The sequence below is a fragment of the Microtus oregoni genome, unplaced genomic scaffold (assembly GCF_018167655.1).
Source record: "Microtus oregoni isolate MIOR12 unplaced genomic scaffold, Mior012 000060F_ref0000265, whole genome shotgun sequence".
Lineage (NCBI taxonomy): Eukaryota > Metazoa > Chordata > Mammalia > Rodentia > Cricetidae > Microtus > Microtus oregoni.
In genome coordinates this window covers 11,062,019-11,085,097 of record NW_024543870.1, presented here as the reverse complement: position 1 = coordinate 11,085,097, position 23,079 = coordinate 11,062,019, and the positions used below count along the sequence as shown (strand labels likewise).

The following is a 23,079-nucleotide window of genomic DNA, read 5'->3' as shown; positions in this document are numbered from 1 at the left end:
AAGAAAGCCATGAGGAATGTGCCAATAAGCAGCACCCCACACCCATGACCTCTGCATCAGTTCCTGTCTCCCGCGTTTGAGTTCCTGCCCTGACTTCCTTCGGTGATGGACTATGATGGGGAAGTGTGAGCCAAATAAATACTTCTCTCTGCAACTTGCCTTTGGTCATGGTGTTTCATCACAGCCATGGTAACCCCATGCTCTGGACCTTCCCATCTCTCCCGCCTCCATCTCTCTACTTGTCTTTCTTTAATCTGATCCTGAGTAAAAAGAGAAGTGGCAGTCACGGGCTTCTACCTTCCTTCTCACCGCACTCTCAGGGACAGAAATGAGTGGCCGCCCTCTGCAAGTGACTTGGCGCCTGAGGGGCTTTCCCGGGTGCTGGCGACCCACTGCGATTATCCTGAGACAGTCTGAACGCAGGCACCTAGCACTATGAGCTGGTATCTACTGAGGTTGGAGAGTATGCAGAGGGGGAAGGGGCTCTGGGAGCTCACTCCCCAGACCCAGGAGTTTGCCCCACCCCCGTGCCTCAGTTCTGTGTCAAGCTGCCAGCCTACAGTGGACAGCAAGACCCCTCCACTCTACCCTGCACCCACTCCCCAAGGATGGCACCTCCCCACAAGCACAAAGAGGTGAAAGCAATGGTTGCCTTAAATATAGAGTTTATTATTGTATAAAACTGTCCCCTAGAAAAATTATTTATTTAATGTACATGGGTGTTTTGTATGCAAAACATGCATGTCCGTCCATGAGTGTGCAATGCCCATGAAGAGACTGGAGTTATAGTTTGTGAGCCACCATGAGTGGTGGCAATCAAACCCAGGTCCTCTGGAGAAGCAGCCAGTGCTCTTCAGAGCTAAGTGACTCCCTGTCACTGATTTAAAAAACCTTCCAGGATATCAGTTCCAAAAATGGTCTTTGACTCTGAGCTCTAGCCTTTACACATCGAAAAAAGAGACAGAGATGCTCTGACCTGCAGGGGCCAGCCCAAGGTCATCCATCAGCGGTGGAAGAGGGACCTCTGTGTGCTCCTCTTTCCCCAAAGCTCATGGACTGTTCTCTTACAAAAATGTGTGTCTGAGGGAGCCACAGTTGCTCTCTGTGTGGTACTTAAATGTCAGGTGAACTACGGAGGCCATAATGACCTTACATTTATCCTAAAAATCCAGAGGGTAGCAGGTGTTCTGCATATGGGTTTCAGTGACATCTCCCCAACCTCCACTGAGACCCTGTGCAAGGAATAACTTCCCACTCCCAAACCAAAGAGAATTCACATGAGGTTTTGCTTTAGGTCAGTGTGAATGCAAGCCACTGAGTCACTGAAATTTTCTCCTTGGTGATCAAAAGTACTGAATAGCACTTAAACGCCCAGTTTGTTTGTTTAAAAAACAAAAACAAACAAACTATGGCTCTTAATACAGTTCTCTGGGGTAGGCAAGGTCTCTGTGGACATTGGATCTTCAAGGGTGTGGAAGGCTCAAGAAAAGCACCATCAAGGCTGCAGCGTGAAGGCCTCTCAGCTAGGGAGTCACAGAAGGTTTTGTTTTCTCAGCACGACACTCACGGTACACCAGGAAGGGATGGGCCAATGTCAGAAAAATGGCAAGCCCCATTGACACCTGGGAAGACAGAAAGAAGGGGCCAGTCCAGTAACTGTGAGCTGCACCTATCACCAGCAGAAGGAACAAAGTCCTACTTGGGCCATATTTCTCCCCCCGACACACACACACACACACACACACACACACACACACACACCAAGCTGACCTGAAGGACTTGTGGTTTATTTTCATAATTTTTTCTTTCTTGAGATAGATCTCACATGGCTCAGGCTGACACTGAACGTCCAACCCATCTCCCAGATGGTGGAATTACAGGCATGTAGCACCACACAGGACATATTTAGTGCTGAGGACTGAACACGGGGCCTTGTGCTTGGTGCAGAAGCACTGTACCAATAAGACACACGCCAGCCCCTATGAAGCATATTTCCTGGGAGAGCAAACAGTGGCCTACAGAATACTCAGTGGCCTGCACTGGTCACTCAGGAGCTGGGGAGACAGCTAAATGTTGAGTTAGGTCTCCTGATGTCACAATTGAGGAAATTTTTCTTAGTTTTTAAGGTAGTCTCATTAATCCTAGTGATAGATTTAAAAACCTGCATTACACTTTAATCTTAAAAGAATTATATTTGGGCTGGAGAGATGGCTCAGTGGGTTAAGAGCACTGCTTGTTCTTCCAAAGGTCCTGAGTTCAATCCCCAGCAACCACATGGTGGCTCACAACCATCTGTAATAAGATTTGGTGCCCTCTTCTGGCCTGCAGGCATACATGCAGAATACTAAAAATACTGTATACATAGTAAATAAATCTTTTTTAAAAAGAATGTATTTTAAAAAAAGAATCATATTTAAGGTTGGGCGGTGGTGGCGCACACCTTTAGTCTACTTGGGAAGTAGAGGCAGGTGGGTCTCTGTGAGTTCGAGGCCAGTCTGGTCTACAAGAGTTAGTTCCAGGACAAGCTCCAAAAAGCTACAGAGAAACCCTGTCTCGAAAAAAATTATTTATTTGTGTGTGTGTGTGTGTGTGTGTGTGTGTGTGTGTGTGAGAGAGAGAGAGAGAGAGAGAGAGAGAGAGAGAGAGAGAGAGTCCAGTGCCATGGAGCACATTTGGGGGTTAGAGGACAACTTGTACCAGTTGGGTCTCTCCTTCTACCATGGGTCCTAGGGATCAAACTGAAGTTGCCAAACTTGGCAGCAAGCACCCTGACGACTAAGCCATCTTTCCTGCCCTTCTGATCTTTTTAATGAGGCCAAGTAGGGTCATCGGTGGCCAGAACTCTGACTCTCAAGGGCAGAGACTTCTATTTTAGCTGTGTGTGACTCTTGAGTATCTGAGTTGGTAAGTCATTCAATCTCTTTGATCCTCAATTTTCCCCCAGAGTTAAAGAGCCAGGACCTTCTAGGGCTAGCCCTTTAACATTCCCTAGGTATGGGGCCCAGGGATGAAAGCATGAAGCTCCTGGCCTCAGAAAAATGTAGTCTATGCCGTAGTCTCGGTAGAGAAGCCAAGGTTGGTCTACACTGACTGGAAGTGGGAGACCCTTTTGCTTGAAATTCTGAGAGTATTTACATCCTATTCTGGAGTAACATATTCTTATGCACACACTCACAAATGACTGTTTTTCTCCAGACCTATGAAAAGCACAGGTTCTCAGCGAAGGGTTAACCCTTCGATTTTAAGAAACCCCAGCTTGAGGCAGGTTTCTGCCCATCACCCTAGTTTGAAAAGTGAAACCCTGGACATTCCGGGCTCTGCACCGTGGAAGCCTCTAACACACCCAGGTCTCTTGAATCAGCTTAGGATGCCCCCTGCTGGGGCCATGTGCAGTAGGTCCAGCCTGGGTATCCTTTCTAGTCAAGGGCCCACATGCACACTGGCCAGAAAGAGACCCCGGATGGTACTCACGTAAACAGCGATGTTCTGGGGGGAGAGTTTGAAGAGGGGAAACTGCATCAAAGACACAATAGCAGACAGAGCCATCGCCAGCCCAAACAGCTTTCCAAAATGCTCTGAAGGGAAACTAGGGGAAGACAGACAGAGGTTTCGTGAGTTTTACAGCCCTCTGGCTCCAAGCAGAATTTATTTAAGAATGCTGAGCATCCAGCTCTCCTATCCTGGGCCTGCTGTTCACTCACCCACACAAGCCTTCCCTTCTCCCACTCTGCTCAGGCCTTCTAACCATAAGACCAGGGCACTGTAATGGGCCCTGGGAAAACAGAAGGGTCCCGGACCCAGCCTGTGCCTGGGAAAGACAGATGCAGTGCTATTGAAGGAAACAAGAACAGAGTGCCAAGGGCACGCACGAAGAAGGGAAAATCCCTTTTGTAACTCTTCTCTGGGAGAGTTAGGATAGAAGCGGGTAGTGAGGGCTGAGTAAGACAAAGACTCTCACTGTACACAAAGCCTCTGGTGTATGAACACTCCGTCCTTCCCACCTATCAGTCTCTAGCCAGCACCCCTTCCTCACATGCTTTTGGACCTGGTCACCTCCAGGCCCACCCCACTCCCTTGCCCCAACATCACTTACGCCAGCGTGAGGAAGGCAGCGTTGCACCCATAGAGGAAGGAGCGGCTGATGACTTGCAGGATGAAGGTGGCGTACTGCAGCTGGATGACAGGAATGGAAGCACACAGGATAAAGCCCAGGCACAGCAGAGACGTCAAGGCCAGTGAAGGCACCGTGGAGCAGAGAGCAGCTGCCGAGGGGGTGGAGCCTGGTTCAGAAGGGAAGAGAGGGTGTGAGCAGGAAAAAAATCAGAACTGTCCAAACAGAACCAGGTCTCATCTCAACACCAGCTCCTCAGTGTTGCTGACTCTCCGCCTACATGTCAATCAAATGTGCCTGCTCCTCCCAGTTTCCTGGGGCTCCCTAACTGACTCACAGATGGAGTGACCTCTGAACAGGTTGCAGACCACTCTTGTTCCCTGCAACCCGGAATCAGAGACAATGATGATGCCTATTATTGTTATCATTATCTTTGTCATTTATAGCACAACTGGTGACCCGGTGATAGCAAAGGACCGGAAACAATCTGAACTGTCACCAACGGAGGAAATGGTACCAAGTCTGAGCCAGCCACATAACAGAGAGCTGGGCGGCAGCTACAGGGCGAGACGGGTCTCAGAACAGAGAGGCGTAGAGAAGACAGCTGCACAGCTGTGCGAATGGCGTCTGCCTTTTATCCAAGGAAGGAGGCATACAGAAATATGTCTACATAGGTGCTTATTGTGTTTTAAAGGAAAACAGTAAAATGCTCACAAAAAGGGGGAAATAAAGGAAAACAAGCAGAGAGGGAACTCAACATCTTGTTTCCCAGTTTTAGTTTTGAGGAAATGTAAATGCTTAACTTAGGAAGTGTTTTCAATAAAGTGCAAACAGGAAGAAAGCAAGCAAAGCAATCCCAAGATATCAGAAATAGCAACAACAACAAAAATGAGACCGATGAACATAGTTCCGTGTCTAGTTGGACACGTGTGTGTGTGCATGCTCATGTGTGAGTGTACGTGTGTGCGTGTATGTACATGTGCATGTACACGTGTGTGTGTATGTGCATGTGTGTGCATGTGTGTACACGCATATATGTGTGTGCATGTGTGTGCACGCGTATATGTGCGTGTGTGTACGTGTATGCATGTGCATGTACACGTGTATATGTACGTGTGTGTATGTGTATGTACATGTGCATGTACACGTGTGTGTATGTGCATGTGTGTGCATGTGTGTACACGCATATATGTGTGTGTGCATGTGTGTGCACGCGTATATGTGCGTGTGTGTATGTACATGTGCATGTACACGTCTGTATATGTGTGCGTGTGTGTACATGTGTGTACACGTGTATGTGTGTGCGTGTATGCATGTGCATGTACACGTGTGTGCATGTGTATGCATGTGTGTGCATGTATGTACACGCGTATATGTACGTGTATGTACATGTGCATGTGGGGGGGTGCAAGCTGCCTTCCTCACACTGGCGTGAGTGAGCTTGGGGAAAAGGGAAGTGGGCTGGCAGTGAAGAAATTGTGGAGTGGGATGGGTCAGCATATGAGGAAGGGGCGCTAGCTAGAGACTGATTCAGGTGAAAAGAATGGAGCATTCACACACCTGAGTGTGCACGCATGTGCCTAGATGAGTATGTGTCACTGATGTTTGAAAGAAAAAAAAGAGGAGACTGTGAGTGCGCAGAATTATTTCCTATGAGAGGATGACAAAAACACAGAAAGAGACGGGGGGGGGCAGGAAGAGGAGGTGGGGCCGAGGGGGCAGTAGGGATGAGGGATGAATAGGAATAGTATATAGCAAATGTATGAAATGCCACAAGGAAGCCTACAACACTGCATGCTAACTGTAAAAATTGCTTTTAAGAAGAATGAGCATACACGGAGTGAGCAAGCACCCAAGCTGAGGTCTCTAAAGGCTGTTTCTTATAGAGACCTAAGAGTATTTGGACAGATGAGCGGTTTCAAGCCTGGTGCAGGAGACAGGTCCAATTCAACAAACCCGATCCTCTCCCTGCATTAGAAGGCAAGGACACTGTCTAAAGTTAGTAAGTCCTGTCTGAAGGTCCCACAAGGACACTGTAAAATTTTACAGGCCTGATGAGGGTCTGTAAAATGGCTTAGCAGGTAAAGGTGCCTGTCACCAAGCCTGGCAATCTTCATTCCATAGCTCAGAGCCACACCGTGGAATGAAAGAGTTGAACCCCACAAATTGTCCTCTGAACTTCACAGATACACTCCGGCATACACCCCCCCACATACACACACAAATAAATATATAAACAGAATTAAAAAATTTTAAGCTAGACATGGTAGTACACACCCCAATCCCAGCACTTCGGGGGGGGGGGGTGTAGTCTATAAAAGACTAGTGAGGACCAGGATTGTGGTTCTGAGGGACAGCGCTTGCCCAGCACAGCACAGCACAGGAGAAGCCCTGAGCCCCGTCTCCAGCACTGAAGAAGGCAGAGAAGAATGGGAGCATAGCACGCATCAGATACATTGTGTGGTTAAAAAAAAAAATTAAACAAAGCAATCCTCCCTCAAAAAGAAAAAAAAAAATCGGGTATGATTCTATCTCATGGTATACACATATGAAATTCTCAAAAATAAAGTTTTCAAAAAAATAAGTTTTAAACATCCTGATTAAACAGGAGGAAGGCAGGTGTCTCCTTCAGCATGAAGAACAGTCCGAGAAATCGTGTCTTTTGGAGAAATCGTATCTGCTAAAAGCTGGAGACGGAAGTAGCACTCTAATCAGATCATGGGTCTCAAATTGATCACAGTGGTTGTGAAATCATTAGTTGCTCAGGCTGATGGGAAGCTCCATAACAGATAGATCAGACTGTCAAATTCTGAAGCAACTGACCTATGTCAGCACCGTAACAGCAAAGACAGCGGGCTAGCAGGGGCCTGCAAAGGAACCAGAGAAAGGCCACAACTCCATTCCCACGAATTCTTGCCAGAAAAGAAAAATTGAGTCTCCTCCAAGCTTCGAATCTGCCTATTTACAGGAAATGTCCAATCAAAGGAACCCATTCACGAAACACCCAAAGGATGCCAAGACCAAATGTGGGAAATCTGACAGGAAAAATATTCCACTCTCTTCAACAAATAACTAACATAAATCGTAAAGGAAGAGTATCGGGGTGAGGGATAGAACTCAGTGGTAAAACATTAACTGCGCATGCGTGAGACTCGGAGTTCCGTTCCTGGTCCCAGAGAAAGAAGAGGAAGAAAGGTCCATTCGCTGGGCTTGGGGGGGGGGGGGGGGGGGGCGGGCTCTCAGCCCCGCACTTGGGAAGTGACAGCAGAAGGACCAGGAGTCCAAGGCCTCGACTACAGAGTGGGTTCAAAGCCAGACTTGGTTACATAGTAACTTGGAGGCTAGCCTAGGCTAGAGCAGGCCCTGTCTTAAACAAATAAATGTTTAAAAATAAAGATGCCAAAGACACATCAATTGAACTTTGTCCTTTCAACTTCATGTGGACTTTGTAAGGAGACACTGAACAAGCCAGTCATGAAATAATATACCGAGGACCGTAAGGAGATTTGAAAAGCAGATGCGTACTAGAAAATATTAAGAAATCAATGGGGATTTTCATGGTAATATTTATTTAAGAGGGACTCTGTTAAGGAGAGTCTATGAAGTATTTGCAAGTAAATACGGTATATTGTCTAAGCTTGATTCCAAAATACTGCTGCAGGGCTAGAGTGTAGAGAGCAGGGAGGGGGAGCAGGCAACGCGAACAGCAAACCAGTGTTCTCTTCCTCTATCCCTTATCCTCCAGCTCCCAAGGGGTAAAAGGTCCAGCATCCTTCTGTTCTGCCAGTCACACCTAAGGATCACATTCTAACCCTCTAAGGCACAGTGAGTAGGATCCTTCTCATGATCTCCCCAAGTTTTTCCTGCAAGTCCCGTGCACTCTGCATTCTGATTAGCTTCAATCGCTTGCAGGAAGGATCCAGATTCCTGAATGCCTGTTCTTTCACCACTGCCATGCCATGGTGCCCCTCAGCCACCAACAGGCCCCTTGCTTTTCCTCCAGTCTTTGTGTTTTCCATCCTGGTTTAGGAGCCACTCCCTCTGCCTTCCCTAGCAACTTTGTTTCACCCAGAACAGGAAATATACCCTGCTCAGTATCCAAATCCCTTTGCGTGCTCGCAGAGGCTCCGGGACTCACAGTGAAGCTACATCTGAAACCAAAAATACCGTCAATTTGAAAAGGCATTTAATATACTTAGCCTATGGGGTATCATGGCTCAGTGTATGCTAGCTCAAATGTGCTCAGAACATTTCACATGGGGTAGTGGGGGGGACGACAAAACCACCTAACAGAAAGCCTACTATACAATGAAGTGCTGACTCTCTCATGTAGTCTGTAAACAATAAAGACAGATACAGAATGGATTTGTGGGTGTGATTTTGTCTCATCGTTGACACAACACTCCGTTGTTTACAGACCATCTGCCATAATGCGTAGATGGTAACTACCTGATTACCTTGCCCCACCCTCTGGATTAGGAACAGCTTCGGAGGACAAGATACACCTGTCTCATCCATTGATAGGTCCTCACAGGTCTGGTACTGTGCCTGCCACAAAATGGATGACCAAGGGCTGAGTGCTAGATGAACAAGTTCAGGGAGAAAGACTAAAGCAAAGATAAGCAGAGTGTGGAAGTCTGCCAAGAGCTCACTCCTGGCTCCCAGTCTTACCTGTCTTCTTGGCTTCCTTCTGGTACTTCTGTTTAAGACGGTCCATGAGCATGCCATTCCAGGGGGCACACAGCACCCCGAAAAACTGGGTGATGGCGAACGCATTTGTGAATGTGCTGACTGCAGAGAGGATTTGGGCAGGGAGAAATTTCCAGGGTAATGTACAAGAGAAGACTCTCCCATCCTGCCTTTTTCTTCCCCAGCCCCACTGCCCAGGCCCTCAGAAACCCTCCTGGAGCACACGACTCCACAGGCACAGCACCTATTCCTGAGTCCCTACCTGAGACCAACCGGGAGACAGCTTCGAAGCCCACCACATACCTTGCACACTGTCAGTACCAGCCAAGCTGGTTAATAGAGAGTTGAGAGTGCCAATGAAGAGGTAATGCCATAACTGTATGGTGGACAGCCACACCACATGCAAGATGAACCGGCGTGACAGTGCACAGCTTCGAAAAGACCGTTGCTCCTGCTGCTGCTGCTGCTGCTGCTGCTGCTGCCCTGGTCCAGAGCTCTCTGATGGAGAAACAAAGATGTGGGCATCAGTGACAGAGAAAGAGGAGAGGTTGGATGGGCCAGAGTAGCCCTTCACAAGACAGTCTCAGGCCTGAGCTCACCTTCCGTGCTTGTCTTCCATGAGCGACCTAAACTCCCTCTGCCCCTCCACCCTGCTTTGTCATCTTGTCCTTCCACCTCGGACAGCTCTCCTCCTGTTCTTCCAAGTCCTGAAATTTGATCTGTCTCTCACAGTCTACTCAGTGACTGTACCTTCCTGATCTTTCTCAGCCAGGTTGGTAAGATGAAAGACAAGGACATAGTGCAGACTAGTGATGAACAGCTATTGCTCTGGCCTGTTCTGTGTCCCCTGCCTTTCTTTTGGCCCCAGAGTCTCTCATTTCCTTGGGACTCCCCTGCTACTCCTGGTTCCATTGAGACCATGAATTAAATGTTCTGTTCCTCAACCAGTTGACCTGAGAAGGTAGGCTGGCTAAAGACTACATGAATGCCAAGGGGCAGCCTGGTTTCATACTTCTGTAGCCTGGCAACTCACTTTCCTCTTGACTATGTGAGCCTTCCACAGTCCTCTGACTCTTTTTATTGTTTGAGGCAGGGTCTGATGTAGCCAGGACTGGCACTGAACTCAATATGTAGCTAAGGCTGACAGTGAACTTCTGATCCCATTACCACGATGTCCAGATATATGCAGTGCTGGGATTGAACCCAAGACTTTGCATATGCTAGGCAAGGGCTCTACTGACTGAGCTATATCCCCGGCCCCTATTCTTTTTTAACAAATAAATTTCATTGTGTGTATTTAAGGCATACAACATGCTGTCATCGGGTACATATAGATAGTAAAATGGTTACCATGGCAAAGCAAATTAACATATCCATCATCTCATATTGTTGCCCATTTTTTTGTGTGCCAAGAACAGCTAAAATCTGCTCATATAGAAAGAAAGAAAAAAACAATCTCAAATACAATGTAATTCTATTAACTGCCCTGCTCTGGAAACTGCTTTCTCCTGCCCAGCTGCTACTTCTGCCCTCTGACCTGCCTCCCTCCATTCCCTCCTCCCTCCTCCTATTTTTACTTCTACTGCAGCCAGAGATGGTTTATAATATTCATAACCAAAGACCCAGAGCAGACAAAGAGGGAAAGGAGGAAGCGATGAAGAGGGGACAGATGGAAAGGGGTCAGATCCAAGAGACGTAACGAAATGGAGACGCAGATGGCAGCCTTGGTGCCCTGGGATCCCAGGAGAGTCAAGACCAGGATGTGTGAATCAGGGCACTGGAAGGTAGATTTCAGCATAAGGAGAGTTGAAGTGCTTGGGTAAGGGAAGAAAGAAACACTAAAAATATACAAAGGTTGGTCTCCCTTGACTGGCCCGGCCTCATTCTCAGCCCCTGGGAAGATGTCCCGGAGTTAAGAGCGACACGCACGGGGATGCCAGTGTCTGTGGGAGACGTGGGAAAACCAATAGAACTCACCTTCCTTTGATGAAAGCTCTTTTGACTGCAGCTCCTTGGTTTCATGCTCAGCCGCTTCCTTCTCTTCCTTTCTAGTGCCAAACCTAGAGCACAGGCTGAGGAAACAGAAGCCCGGGCAGTAAGGCCAAGCACTGTGAGCGAGCTGGATCAAACCCAGACCAGAGCCAACAGTGAAGGGGATCCTTATTGTACCGCACATGGAACCTTGTTGGACAAGTAGCAGCCCAGGCCAAGTACATCAGAATGTCTACTGGCTAAGGGCCAGCTTTCCATTTTTGTTTTCTTTTTTATTGTAATGATCTGATTGATCCTCATAGGCAGACGAGTTTGGAGTACACGGGAAACATGGAAGAGGGTGGGTTTTGTTACACATCTCAGCTCTGACTCTTTCTCATTGGGCTCCAGCTTACCCCTCAGAGCCTCATTTTTCAGAGTTGGACAGCAAAGGCAAGGCATGGGAAAGGTGACCATGAGAATGGAACTCAAAGAGCACATGGGGCATCACAACAGCAAGTGAGCAGAAACTAAGGACGGCGCCTCGGCTTCCTATAGCTGGCAGCTGACGTGACTGTGGCATCCACCTCCTCTGTCTTGTCCCTGGCAATGGACTATGCCCGTTTCTCATCATCACCTAGGCTAGACACGTGAACTGCTTCAGCCGAGAGATTGTAGTATACAAATGACACATCGACATAGCATACAAGTGACACATCAACGTACCATACAAGTGACACATTAACGTGAAACATCAATGTAGCATACATGTGACACATCAATGTAGCATACAAGTGACACAACGTAGCATACAAGTGACACATCAATGTAGCATATAAGTGACACATCAACATAGCATACAAGTGACACATCAATGTAGCATGCAAATGACACATCAATATAGCATACAAGTGACACATCAATATAGCATACAAATGACACATCAATATAGCATACAAGTGACACATCAATGTAGCATACATGTGACACAAAGTAGCATACATGTGACACATCAATGTAGCATACAAGTACACATCAATGTAGCATACAAGTACACATCAATGTAGCATACAAGTACACATCAATGTAGCATACAAGTACACATCAATGTAGCATACAAGTGACACAACGTAGCATACAAATGACACATCAATGTAGCATACAAGTACACATCAATGTAGCATACAAGTACACATCAATGTAGCATACATGTGACATCAACATAGCATACAAGTGACACATCAACATAGCATACAAGTGACACATCAACGTAGCATACAAGTACACATCAATGTAGCATACAAGTGACACATCAATGTAGCATACAAGTGACACATCAATGTAGCATACAAGTGACACATCAACATAGCATACAAGTGACACATCAATATAGCATACAAGTGACACATCAATTCCAAGTTGAAGCTCCAAAGAACCGTGGGCATTTCTGCCCCCTCTCTGAACCCTGGAACCACTGTGTGTGCACACCCAAGCAAGCCTGCTGGAGCATTAGACTATGACACCTCCATACCTGTCACTCCAAACCCAATGTCAGTTAGGGCATGGCAGACCAGCCAACTCCCAGCTAACAAATCAGATGATCAAAGGCATGAATGATAAGTTCATCCAAGTCTGGCTCTGATGTAAGAAATAAATTCTTAGGATCTGGAGAGATGATTCAGTCATTAGAAGAACTTTCTGCTCTTTCAGAGGATCCAGGCTTGGTTCCCAGCACACACAGCAGCTCACGTCTATCTGTAACTCTAATTCTAGGGGACCTGATACTTACTTATGACCTCCGTGGGCACCAAACACACACATGAGACACATTCATTTACACAGGCAGAGCTCTCATACACATAAAATAAAAATTAGTGATTTCTTTTAAGAAGGAAGGAAGAAAGGAAAAATAACTGCATGGTATCCTTGTCATGCATGAGTAGCTAACTAATACACTCTTCTATAACACACACAATCGTTCCTTTTTCCTGCCTCAGATGAGGTGAGGCCTTGGCCAATCATGCTTACCCATAACAGTAGTTGGGAGGCAGTGGGTAGGGGATATGTTCCCGAGGCATCAGGAGAAAAGTGCGCCCAACATGCCAGACACTGCAGACAGACAGGAAGAGGAAGGAAGCCCTGAGGCTGATGTCGCGTTCATGAAGGAGCTATGGAGAGAGGAACAACTCATCAGAATAACACTAGGGCTCACAAGAGTGTTATAGACCATGGTCAAAGGTGGAGAGAAAAAGTGTCTGTGGGTAAGCGAATGAATGAACAAAATGTCATACGGCTACTTGACAGAGTATTATTTGGCCTTTAAAGGGGGAAGGCTATCATGGCACAATACGGATAAACCTTGAGAACAAGACATCAAGTGAAGATAGCCAGTCACAGAAAGACAAATTCTGTATCATTCTACCTACAAGAGATTCCTGGAATAGTCAGTCTCATATAGAAAGTAGAATGCAATTGTTAGAGGTTGGAACGGGGGTGGGAGTAATGAGGAACTTGTGTTAACAGGTACAGGGTTCCAATTTTATAATATAAAAATTTCTGGAGATGAAGGATGGTGCTGGCTTGTTGCTCAGCAGCATAAATATACTTAATACTACTAACTTGAGCACTTAAAAACTGGTTATGGGTCAGCAGGATGGTTTATTGGGTGAAGGTGCTTGCTATCAAGCTTGGTGATCTGAGTTTATCGCCCACAACCCACACGATGGATGGACTCCCTCAAGATGTCTTCTGACCTCCGCCAACATGCTCTTCCCACCCCCCAACACACACACACACACACACACACACACACACACACACACACACACACATCACACACATCAATAGATAGTTTTTTAAAATCCTGATAGCATATTTTATGCTATATGTATTTTATCACATGTGAAAAGTGTAGGCGGCAGAAGCTGGAAGCTGCATTTCTAAAAAGCTCCAGCACAGCCTCCTTCCTGCCCTCCCGGAGCTGCCCAAGGACTCCTGGTCCTCACCATCCTTCCCCTAGGGCCCAGGAAGCAGCCTTGTGGCACCTCCTCACATGACTCTCTGAGATCTTTTAGTGTAATGCTATTCCTCTCCAATTGCAAGACGTCCTTCCGGCCAACCCTTCACACAAGAGTCCAGCTTGTCACTGGGCTGAGCTCGCAGAGGCCAGTCGAAGAGAGGGAGAAGGGATTAAATGAGCAAACGGGTCAAGGCCACGGTGGGGAAATCCACAGAGACAGCTGACCTGAGCTAGTGGGAGCTCAGGGACTCTGGACTGACAGCTAGGAGCCTGCAGCCTGCATAGGACAGAATTAGGCCCTCTGAATGTGGGCTACAGTTGTGCAGCTTGGGCAGTCTGTGGGGCCACTGGCAGGGGACCAGGATTTATCCCTAGGGCATGAACTGGCTTTTTGGAGCCCATTTCCTATGGAGAAATACCTTGCTCAGTCTCGAAGGGGTGCAGGGTTCTGCCTCAACTTGATATGCCAAACTTTGTTGACTCCCCAGGGGAAGCCTTACCCTTTCTGAGGAGTGGATGGGGAGATGGGAAGAGGGTTGGTGGAAGGTAGTAGGGGGTGGGAGGAGGTCAGGGAAGGGGAAGTGTGGTTGGTATGTAAATGAAAAGAAAGTTTTAGTAGAAAATAATAATAAAAAGACTATTTAAAAAAAAAAGGAATTCAGCTTATAAAAGACATCTGTGGGAAGCCACAGGGCCACTCTCCCTGGGTTCCCCGGAGTGACTCACACAACAAAGGGAACCTCTAAATTCCTCAACTTCCAGGTTTGAAACCGCGAAGTGAGACAAACCTCAGAGGCCACAGAGAAAGCAGCTGAGACCTATTGAACTAAGACTCCCACTCCTGCCCCAGCTCTTCCCTCCCCGCTCTGAAGAGGAGATACATCAAGGCAAGGGAACCTGGGACGTGGCTCTTGCACCAGCCACAGAGGGTCTAGCGAGCCCCGGGCAACTCAGACTCTGCCCAAGGTGCTCACGGGACTAAGTGAGGTTCCTGAGCCCAGGGGTGGTCTGACCGAAGCCCAGAGAGAGTGCCAGCCTGAGCAGTTTGGGGTCCACCGCTTTCCCTCCTATTGCTCCCCACTGGGTCACTGCATCCCCACTGGTCACCTCGTAATCAAAGGGTTATGGCAGTGTCACCTCCCACACCCTCCATCCCACTGCAGCCTTCAAAGAGGAAGAGCAGAGAAAGAGGGGAAGAAGGCTTTTGTTGTTGCGAAAAGGTCTTGGATAGGCCAGGTAGGCTCGAAGCTCACTGCATAAAATGACCTTGAACTTCTGGTCCTCTAGCCTTCCTCTGCCTTGTGCTGGGACTGCAGGCGTGATACCCAGCCTGATTGTACAGTGCTGGGAGTTGAACCAGGCTTTGTGCATGCGAGGCAGGCATTCTAACTACTGGGTTAGTCCCAGCCTCAAGGTTTTCTTTCTACTCTGCCCTCACCCTTCCTCAAGGAGGAAACGTCCCCTCAAGTTAGGCACTATACACCCGCTTCATCTCATTTGCAGGGGTTTCATGACAAGCCCAGCTCCATCCGTCACTGGTGGCAGAGACAGAGCTTGCCGTGGTTACCTTAGCCCAATCAGAACCCATCCCATGGGTGACATAAGGTAGTAGCAAGATAAAGCTGTTAGCAATGACAAACACTAAAATCATTAGCAAAGCCAGGTCTGTGGTTCCTGCCTGTAACCTCAGCACCGGAGAGCCTAAGGCAGAAAGACAGAGAGCTTGAGGCTAGCCTGGGCTCCAAGATTCCATCCAGCCTGCCCTACACAGTCAGATGCTGTCTCAAAACCAAATTACTCGAAGCTAGGTATCGTGACACATGACTATAATCTCAGCACTTGGAAGGCTGAGGAAGAATGATCACGAGTTTGAGAAAAAAGTGGACTCCACAGTGAGTCTTGGGCCAGCTGAAGAGGCCTTGTCTTAAATAATAACAACAATTAATTAATTTAATTTAATAAAAACAAAACCATTAGCAGAATGATTGTTAATGGGCTACTAACATCCTTGCCAACTGTTTGTTCTCTGACATTCATGGCTAGCCCTTGGAAGAACTAGAAAGACCTTTGTGTGGTTTCCAAGGTCCCCACTGGCCCTTCCTACCCCTTCCCAAAGCTGCAGCTCACTCAGGAAATGCCCCCTCCGACAGAGTCCCCAGTTTCTGTCCTTCCCTGACTCAAGGATATCATGATCACATTTTCCTTCCTAGCTAAGAGAGTATAGTCTTAACGTAAAGAGGGGAGCTCAGTGATCACAGCTCACCCCCAGAAAAAGACAGGCCTTGGTGCAAGTTCAAATCCCATGGTTACCAGCGCGGTACCTGAGACTCAACTGTGTCACCTGAGGAATGGGAGTTAAATTATGCCTTGAAAGCTGGCAGACACCATTGCAGGACAGGATGTAGAATAAATAAGGGCTCGGGGGCTCAATAAGTGTTGAGTGATAGTATTACAGGTGTGACGATGTAGGTGACAGTGTACAGAAACCAGAGGACAGCCTCAGGCACCATTCCTCAGGGGACAGGGTCTCTCGCTGACCTTGTGATTTGCCACGTGAACGAAGCTAGCCCAGAGAATCGCCTGTTGCCGACACCCACGCCGGGATTACAAGCACACATCCATACACTCTGCTTTTTCACGCGGGCTCTGGAACTCTAACGTGGGTGCTTGTGCTCACACAGGAGTCAGTCCCTGGACTGTCCCCTGAGCCCAGCTATGGGTATTTTTACCTTAATGATGAGAAAGACTACGGAGGAGGAGTCAAACGCTCCATTGTACAGGGTGATGATAGTTGAGCGGTGTTTTCCAAAGAGATTCCCGATCTGGGAAGGACAAATCAAGCTGATTTATTTAATCACGGAACAGTTATTTTCCCTCCTTGGCACCCAGTTTGGGCCAGACATGATTAATATCCCAACCACTTTCTCCCCAGTTCCTCCCACCCTGGTTTGGGTCAACCCCTCTGGAAACAAATGATGTCCCCATCCCTCCCAGGTTCCTGGGATAAGGGGAACAAGCTCACACCTGTAGGTTGGTGATGAGAAACAGGATCCCTCCCACCGCGAGCATGGGCATGGCCAGGAAGAGCAGCAGGGCAGTGTCTGGAACCATAAAAGTCATAGGAGTGGTGATCTCATTGCAGCCCAGAGCCCCTGAAGTTGTACACACTCCTCCCTGCTCCAGGAGGCTCCAGCTCCTACCAGGTTTAGATTCTCAGAAATACTTGGAGTTCATTTCAGCAGCCTGCTGGTATCCTTTGAGGGCTTTAAGGAATGGTCAACAGACTACCCAGTCGTGCCTGCTGAGATGTCCTGAGACCCTCTTCTCCTCACCAAAGATGGTCCTGGGTCTCTGCTATACCACAGACGCCTGCTCCATCACTGCGGGAATCGGTCCCCCAAGTCCAGCCTCAAAACCATGCAGGACAATAACCTTGGGCTACCTTCTGAATCTGCCCCACTCTCCTCCCTGCTGCACAGACACAAGAGACTCTGCCCTGCCTCACTGGGGCCTGTGAAACTGAGAGAGATGCCTGTGACCTTTCCCTCTGTGAAACTTTGAGCGCTGCCTTTGTGGCAAGACTGGCATTAGAGATGCTGCATGGAATTAAGTGTGCTCCTGGTTCTAAACAACACAACAACAAAACCCAACAAGTCAGCAAAACTGACATGTGAGCAACATGTTAGTGTTCTGCAGTCATCTCTACACGACTCAAAATCACTGAAAACATGACTTTGAAGAGGAACAAATTTGGCCGGGCAGGGGCGTCCTGTACCTTTAATCCCAGCACTCAGGAGGCAGAGGTGTGTGAATCTCTCTGCATTTAAGGCCAACCTGATATATAGAGAGAGTTCCAGGACAGCCAGGGCTACACAGAGAAACCCTGTTGCACCAGGTAATCCAAAGCTTGTTGGTATATTAGGTCTGTGCTAGCAATCTCAGTTTGGGGGTTTGTTTGTTTGTTTTTGGATTTTTTTGGCAGCAGGTCTACATTTGTGTGTGTGTGTGTGTGTGTGTGTGTGATGTGCACACACACTGGTATATCTGCGAAGGCCAGGGGACAACTTTTGGAAGTTGGTTCTCTCCTTCTACCATGTGGGTCCTGGGAATCAGACTTGGTGGCAAGCACCTTTGCCCACTAGGACACCCTTAGCATCCTTTACGAAACCATTGTCCTCAGTCTAGGGAAGCTCTGGAAAGAGATGATTCTAGAGATGACTCACGCTTTTTGCCATTCACTTTCTGCCGTTAACAAATGTACATCTCCTAATGAGCTAAAGACTGGGGACCAGTTTCACGATAAAATCACCGTAGCCTCAATACTGACTCCAGAATAAAAGTCCTGATTTTTGGAGGAAGAGCGACTTTTGCTGGGCTGGGCTGGGCTGGGCTGGTGTAACGGTTTGAATAAGGATGGCCCTTATAGGCTCATATATTTGAATGCTAGGTCATTAGGGAGTGGGGTTACTTGACAGGAACTAGGAGGTGTGGCCTTGCTAAAGGAAGTGGTCACTAGGGAGGTGGGCTTTGGGGTTTCAGAAGCCCAAGCTAGGCCCAGTCTCTCTCTCTCTCTCTCTCTCTCTCTCTCTCTCTCTCTCTCATGTCAGTTTCTGTTCCCCATAACAAAGGGAAGAAGACAGACAACTGGCATTTCCAGACTTTTATAGTAATCATTGGAGGTATTTTTCTTTTTCTTTTTTTTTTTTGTGTGTGTGTGTGTGCAACAGGGTTGTCAATTTTGATTCTGCTAATTGAAGATATGTTCAGAATTACCTGGCAGGTTACAAAACAACAAGAAAGCATTTTAATGCCATGTAGATACAATTCTTTTTTCAGTAGAATAAACGTCTCACAGACAAGCAACAACCCGGCAACTCTTAGGGACTCTTTCAAATCGTGCATCTCTGAAAATACCACAGGCCCTCTGCCTTCGGCACCTGTTCTGCTCACCCCCTCCCCCAGCCTGTCTCTCCCACCCACCTGTGGGCACTCACCCGCAGAGGTGAAAGCAATGATGAGTGTGGCACAAGTGTAGAAAAATCTGGAATACAGAAGCATCCAATTAAAAGAAGAAACTTAAGGATCAACCAGGAACCTGCTCGACCTCCAACATTGGATAGAACTCGACTGCATTCTCAGCCAAGGAACTCCAGAGACACAGACACTTCTAAGAGGCCTCTCAGCACCGGAGAAGTCAGTCCTGGTAGACTGAGTTGTGGACTTGTCTCCACAGATGGTTTGAGAGTAAATCTCAATTGTAGACTTGGTAAGAACCTAGAACCGCCTGGCATTGAGGCGATTACATTAACTGATATGGGAAGACCCATCTTGACTTGGGTGAACCATTCCCATGGCAGGGGATCCCGGACTACATAAAACAAGGAAAGTGAGCTCAGCATTCGTCCTCTGCATGGCCACAGATGCATGTCAACAGCTCCCTTGGACTCCTGCTGTTGGGACCTCCCTACCATGATGGACTGGAGCCTGGAACCATGAGAAAGGGCTTCCTCCCTTAAATTGCTTTTATCACGGTATTTTTTTCCTCGTCACAGGAAAGTCATAAAGACATGGATTTTGCTCCCCCCAGGCTCTAGGGCTAAACCGGGAAGTGCTGGCTAATAAGCTCAGCTGACAACGATGTGATGTGTACAAGACTCAGGAGCACGGTGGGCAAAGCCCAAGCAGGCCCCCTTGTCCTGAGGCCAACCACTTGGGAAAGGGGCTGATGCCTAATCTGCAAATCGAAACCTTGGATTCTAATTCCTCCTCCACAGAGGACTTTGGACGAGGCGCTGCCTTTCTCTGGGCCTCGGTGGTTCTTTTCTGGAGAAGGAAATGGTTAGTGACCACATGCAACCAAGAACTTCTACTACGCATTTGAACTCACAAAATCATAGACAGAGCAAAAATGTTTTCAAGATTGTGTGTGTGTGTGTGTGTGTGTGTGTGTGTGTGTGTGTGTGTGTGTGACTGGACTTTCTGGTCGTTGAGAGTTCAGGTGACAACTTGGTGTTGCAATGAGAGAAAGGCTGGATGTACCTGGATCAGACTGATGTAGATTCCAAACGCAAAGCAGCTGAGTTCACAGCTGGGGTGTGGCTTAGAAGTTGTGGTGGCTTCAAAGAAAATGCCCCCCATAGGTTCACATTTATGTCCCTTGGTTCCCAGTTGGTGGAAAGGACACGCGCACAGCCTTGTTGGAGGAGGTGTCATGGGTGCCTGGCTGTGGCACTTCAAAAGCCTGTAGCCACCCCAATTGTACTCCCTCTTCCTGCTTGTGGATCCAGATGTGAGCATTTATCTGCTGTGCAGTTACCTAAGGTCATGCCCTCCCTCACCATCATAGACTCTGGAACCAGATGCCCAATGAAATGCTTTCTTTTATAAATCTCCTTGGTCATTTTTTTTGTTGTTGTTGTTTATTTTTTGGTTTTTGTATTATTTGACCACAGCAATAGAAAAGTAACCAGGACAGAAGCAGACACTTCCCTGGCTGGCATGGAGCCCTGGGTTCCACTTCCAGCAGTATAAAAAAACAGCCAAGTTCAAGTGATTCTTGGAAAAAAAAAAATCCTAAGGTTCCAGGGCCCTCTGAGAGGTGGAGGACTTTGTAAACATAGATAACGAAAGCCGTACCATAAAAAAGAAGTTCAAAGGATGCATGGTGGGGAAGAGGCAAAAGGAGACAAAAATTCAAGCTTGTCTGACTTAGCTCGCTATTCTCCAGAAAGCTTGAAGTATAAGGACCTTGCTTTGCTCTGTTTTCCCAGCTGACGGCTCTTCACATCTGTACCCCTGCTTTAGGCTACACCAGAGATCAGCAGCCCCTGCTTATCAGTGAACTTGGCCAGGAGCATTAGAGTAATCAGGAGGCAGCAGGACCCTGCAAAAGCAGCTTGAGGTTTTTGGCTCATCTGCAAGGGAAACCCCCATGGCAAGAGTCATCTTAGTCAGAGGCAACCTGAAGTTCCACCTTTGGGGTTACCCAGAAAATGATGCACAGGGGAGAATAAATACACAGCCTGAGCTACCCAGACGTGAGGCCCTGCTGGAAAAGAGACTGGGAAAGATTCCAGGAAATCAGATAAGGAAATCAGATAAGACAAGGAAAGCTGATAGCATCGCTGAACATATTGTTAATTTTGTAAGCCTGGCCTCTCAGGAAGTGGAGCATGTAACAGGATAATACATTACTGCCTATAGGGGAAGGCGCAAAGAAAAGGGAACCAAGGGTGTAGGAAGAGGGAGGCCCTTCTTCACGTCTGCCCAGGCTGGAGTTTTAGACTTACATAGCTATCAGGCGGGCCACAGTTGTCTTGAAGCGGTCAAAGATGTAGCCAGTGGGGAAGGTCATGAAGTTGTTCATGAAGGATGCCAGGGTGAAGATGAGTGAGAACTTCTCATCCTGAGCTTTGGAGCCTGGGAAAGGAACGTGAGCCAAAATCAGAATCGCCTAACTTTCCCACCAGGTTAGTTCCCACACAACGCTCCCCTCCTCTTGAACTGCTTTGCTGATCAGAAAACTAGCTATCAGGTTGTGTTACAATGTAGTGGTCTCTAAGGGCCCCTTCAAAATCCGATACTTCCTTCCTTGACACCCTCTGCACAGAGGATTCTGACAGCCCCTCCCTCATAGAAAGGCTGGCAAGATGAATTGGGAATGGGGTCCTCCCCACGCTCTTCCACCTCCCAGGAACCAGTTTCTTCAACTTCCTTTAAGAAACCATCGCTGTCCTTACCAGGGGGCCCGGTTGCATTGCTCCTGAGCGTGCAGTCCTGTTCACAGGGCTCTGCAAAATACCCTTCTTGTTTGAACACAAACACCAGTGAAGTCCAGCCAAAGAGGACACCAGCGAAACCGATGCATTCCAGCAGCCCAGTCAAGAGAGTGGCCAAGTAAAGGGGCAGGCCCTGGTTTGCCATGGTCTGAGGTGAAGTGGATCCACAAAGCCTCCCCTTAACTTCTGAGACAGGCCGCTGGTAGTGATGTGTGGAAAATTCCTCTGGCAAGCCCTCAAGTCCAAAGAGGCCTCTTGCTCCAGCTGTCTCTGGGTTGAGCCAGGAGAACCATGGAATGGTTTAAACGTCTGGATCCTGGAAAAGAAGGCAGAAACAGCCTGGTACTGGAAGCTTGTGGAAAAGCGGTGGGAAGTGGTCCTCAGGAGAAGGGCACGATGCTTTGGGAAGTGAAAACTTTCATACATGACAAGGGAATGTGGCTTGTATCTGGAGTTCATTCCCAAACATGGAAAAACAAAAATCAAATGACAACAAAACCAATACTGTTCACGTCCCCTCTAATTCAAGGCATCTGTGAAACCATGCATGAGTAAGAAGAGGCGAAGAAAGGTAGGTCTCGATGGCAAAGCATGCCGTAGAGGAAAAGACTATTCTGCCCAAAGTATGGGGGAGAGAGGCTATCAATAGCTAAAGTAGAAACCAGTAACCTGAACATCTGAACACAGTCTGCTACAAGAGCAGGCATGGTATATCATACAAATGCTCGGTGTAGCAGCTGGATCTCTTCAGTGTGCCAAAGTGAAATAGAAACTTCTCAAGGTTTTGTGTACTTGTCTCAAGGTCGCCAGGCTAGTTAGTTGGTCACTACGTAAAAATATCCCAACAAGAACCTTGTCTAGGATCACAAGCCCATTCCCTGCTGCCTCTGCTAACATCCATCAACTTCCACCAGGCCCAGAGGTCTGGGCCCCATCCCGCAGCCGCTCTCCCGCAGATCGCTGTCCCCAAAGCCCTACCGCCACCAGACCGCTGCCCTGCCCAGCCCAGGCAGCCCTGACCCGGCCTGCCCTCCTACCCGGTCCTACTCGTGGTCGTACTCACGCTCCTCAGTTTGCTAGTCAAGACAGTTCTTTCCGAACGCGCGCCAAAACTGGGCTTCCCTGCCGTCGTCGCCCCTCCCAGTCCTCTGCTTGTCGCCTCTCGCTCGCCCCCTCCCGGAAGGGCTTGGGACCCGCCCCCTGTCTCCACCACTTCTGTGTGTGTGTGTGTGTGTGTGTGTGTCTTCTTTTTCCTTCCTCAACAGCTGTCTAGGATCCAGACAGGGTCTCATTTGCTCTGTTTTGACGGGGTAGCCTTTAGGCTACCCTGTCTCGGCCACCTCTAACCAAGACAGTTTTAACACAGGTCCCAGGCACTGGTCCAGCCGTGGGTATCAAGGGGCACAGCTCAGAGCTCTTGGATGCATGCACATCGTGTTTCCGGCTCTTTACACTGCCCACTTGGGTGGGCACAGAACAGTTTCCCACTCACTCATCAGCTCACGCCCGCT

General features: G+C 48.0%; 1 protein-coding gene across 2 annotated transcripts; it reads right to left on the bottom strand.

Annotated features, from left to right (window-relative positions):
• Nucleotides 1-685: 685 nt before the first annotated feature.
• Nucleotides 686-22,706, bottom strand: Slc43a3 (solute carrier family 43 member 3). Of its 2 annotated transcripts, none has more exons than XM_041639805.1 (13): nucleotides 22,632-22,706; nucleotides 21,530-21,884; nucleotides 21,080-21,209; nucleotides 18,785-18,831; nucleotides 16,815-16,891; nucleotides 16,520-16,612; nucleotides 12,800-12,939; nucleotides 10,778-10,872; nucleotides 9,104-9,298; nucleotides 8,783-8,902; nucleotides 4,094-4,280; nucleotides 3,472-3,586; nucleotides 686-1,622 (listed from the first exon to the last, which is right to left on the bottom strand). In XM_041639805.1, exons 2-13 carry the CDS (start codon nucleotides 21,711-21,713, stop codon nucleotides 1,524-1,526), a joined length of 1,482 nt encoding a protein of 493 aa, XP_041495739.1. In that variant the 5' UTR covers nucleotides 21,714-21,884; nucleotides 22,632-22,706; the 3' UTR covers nucleotides 686-1,523. The 2 variants fall into 2 exon arrangements, with proteins under 2 accessions (XP_041495739.1, XP_041495740.1); XM_041639806.1 differs by lacking the exon at nucleotides 22,632-22,706 and adding an exon at nucleotides 22,606-22,621.
• Between the last annotated feature and the right edge of the window lie 373 nt (nucleotides 22,707-23,079).

Coding starts and splice junctions, on each gene's coding strand:
- Slc43a3 (XM_041639805.1), bottom strand. CDS start 21,713: ATGGCAAACCAGGGCCTGCCCCTTTACTTGGCCACTCTCTTGACTGGG. Junction 18,832..21,079: donor GTGGCCCGCCTGATAGCTAT/GTAAGTCTAAAA, acceptor TCTGTATTCCAG/ATTTTTCTACACTTGTGCCA. Junction 1,623..3,471: donor CCCAGAACATCGCTGTTTAC/GTGAGTACCATC, acceptor CTGTCTTCCCAG/GTGTCAATGGGGCTTGCCAT.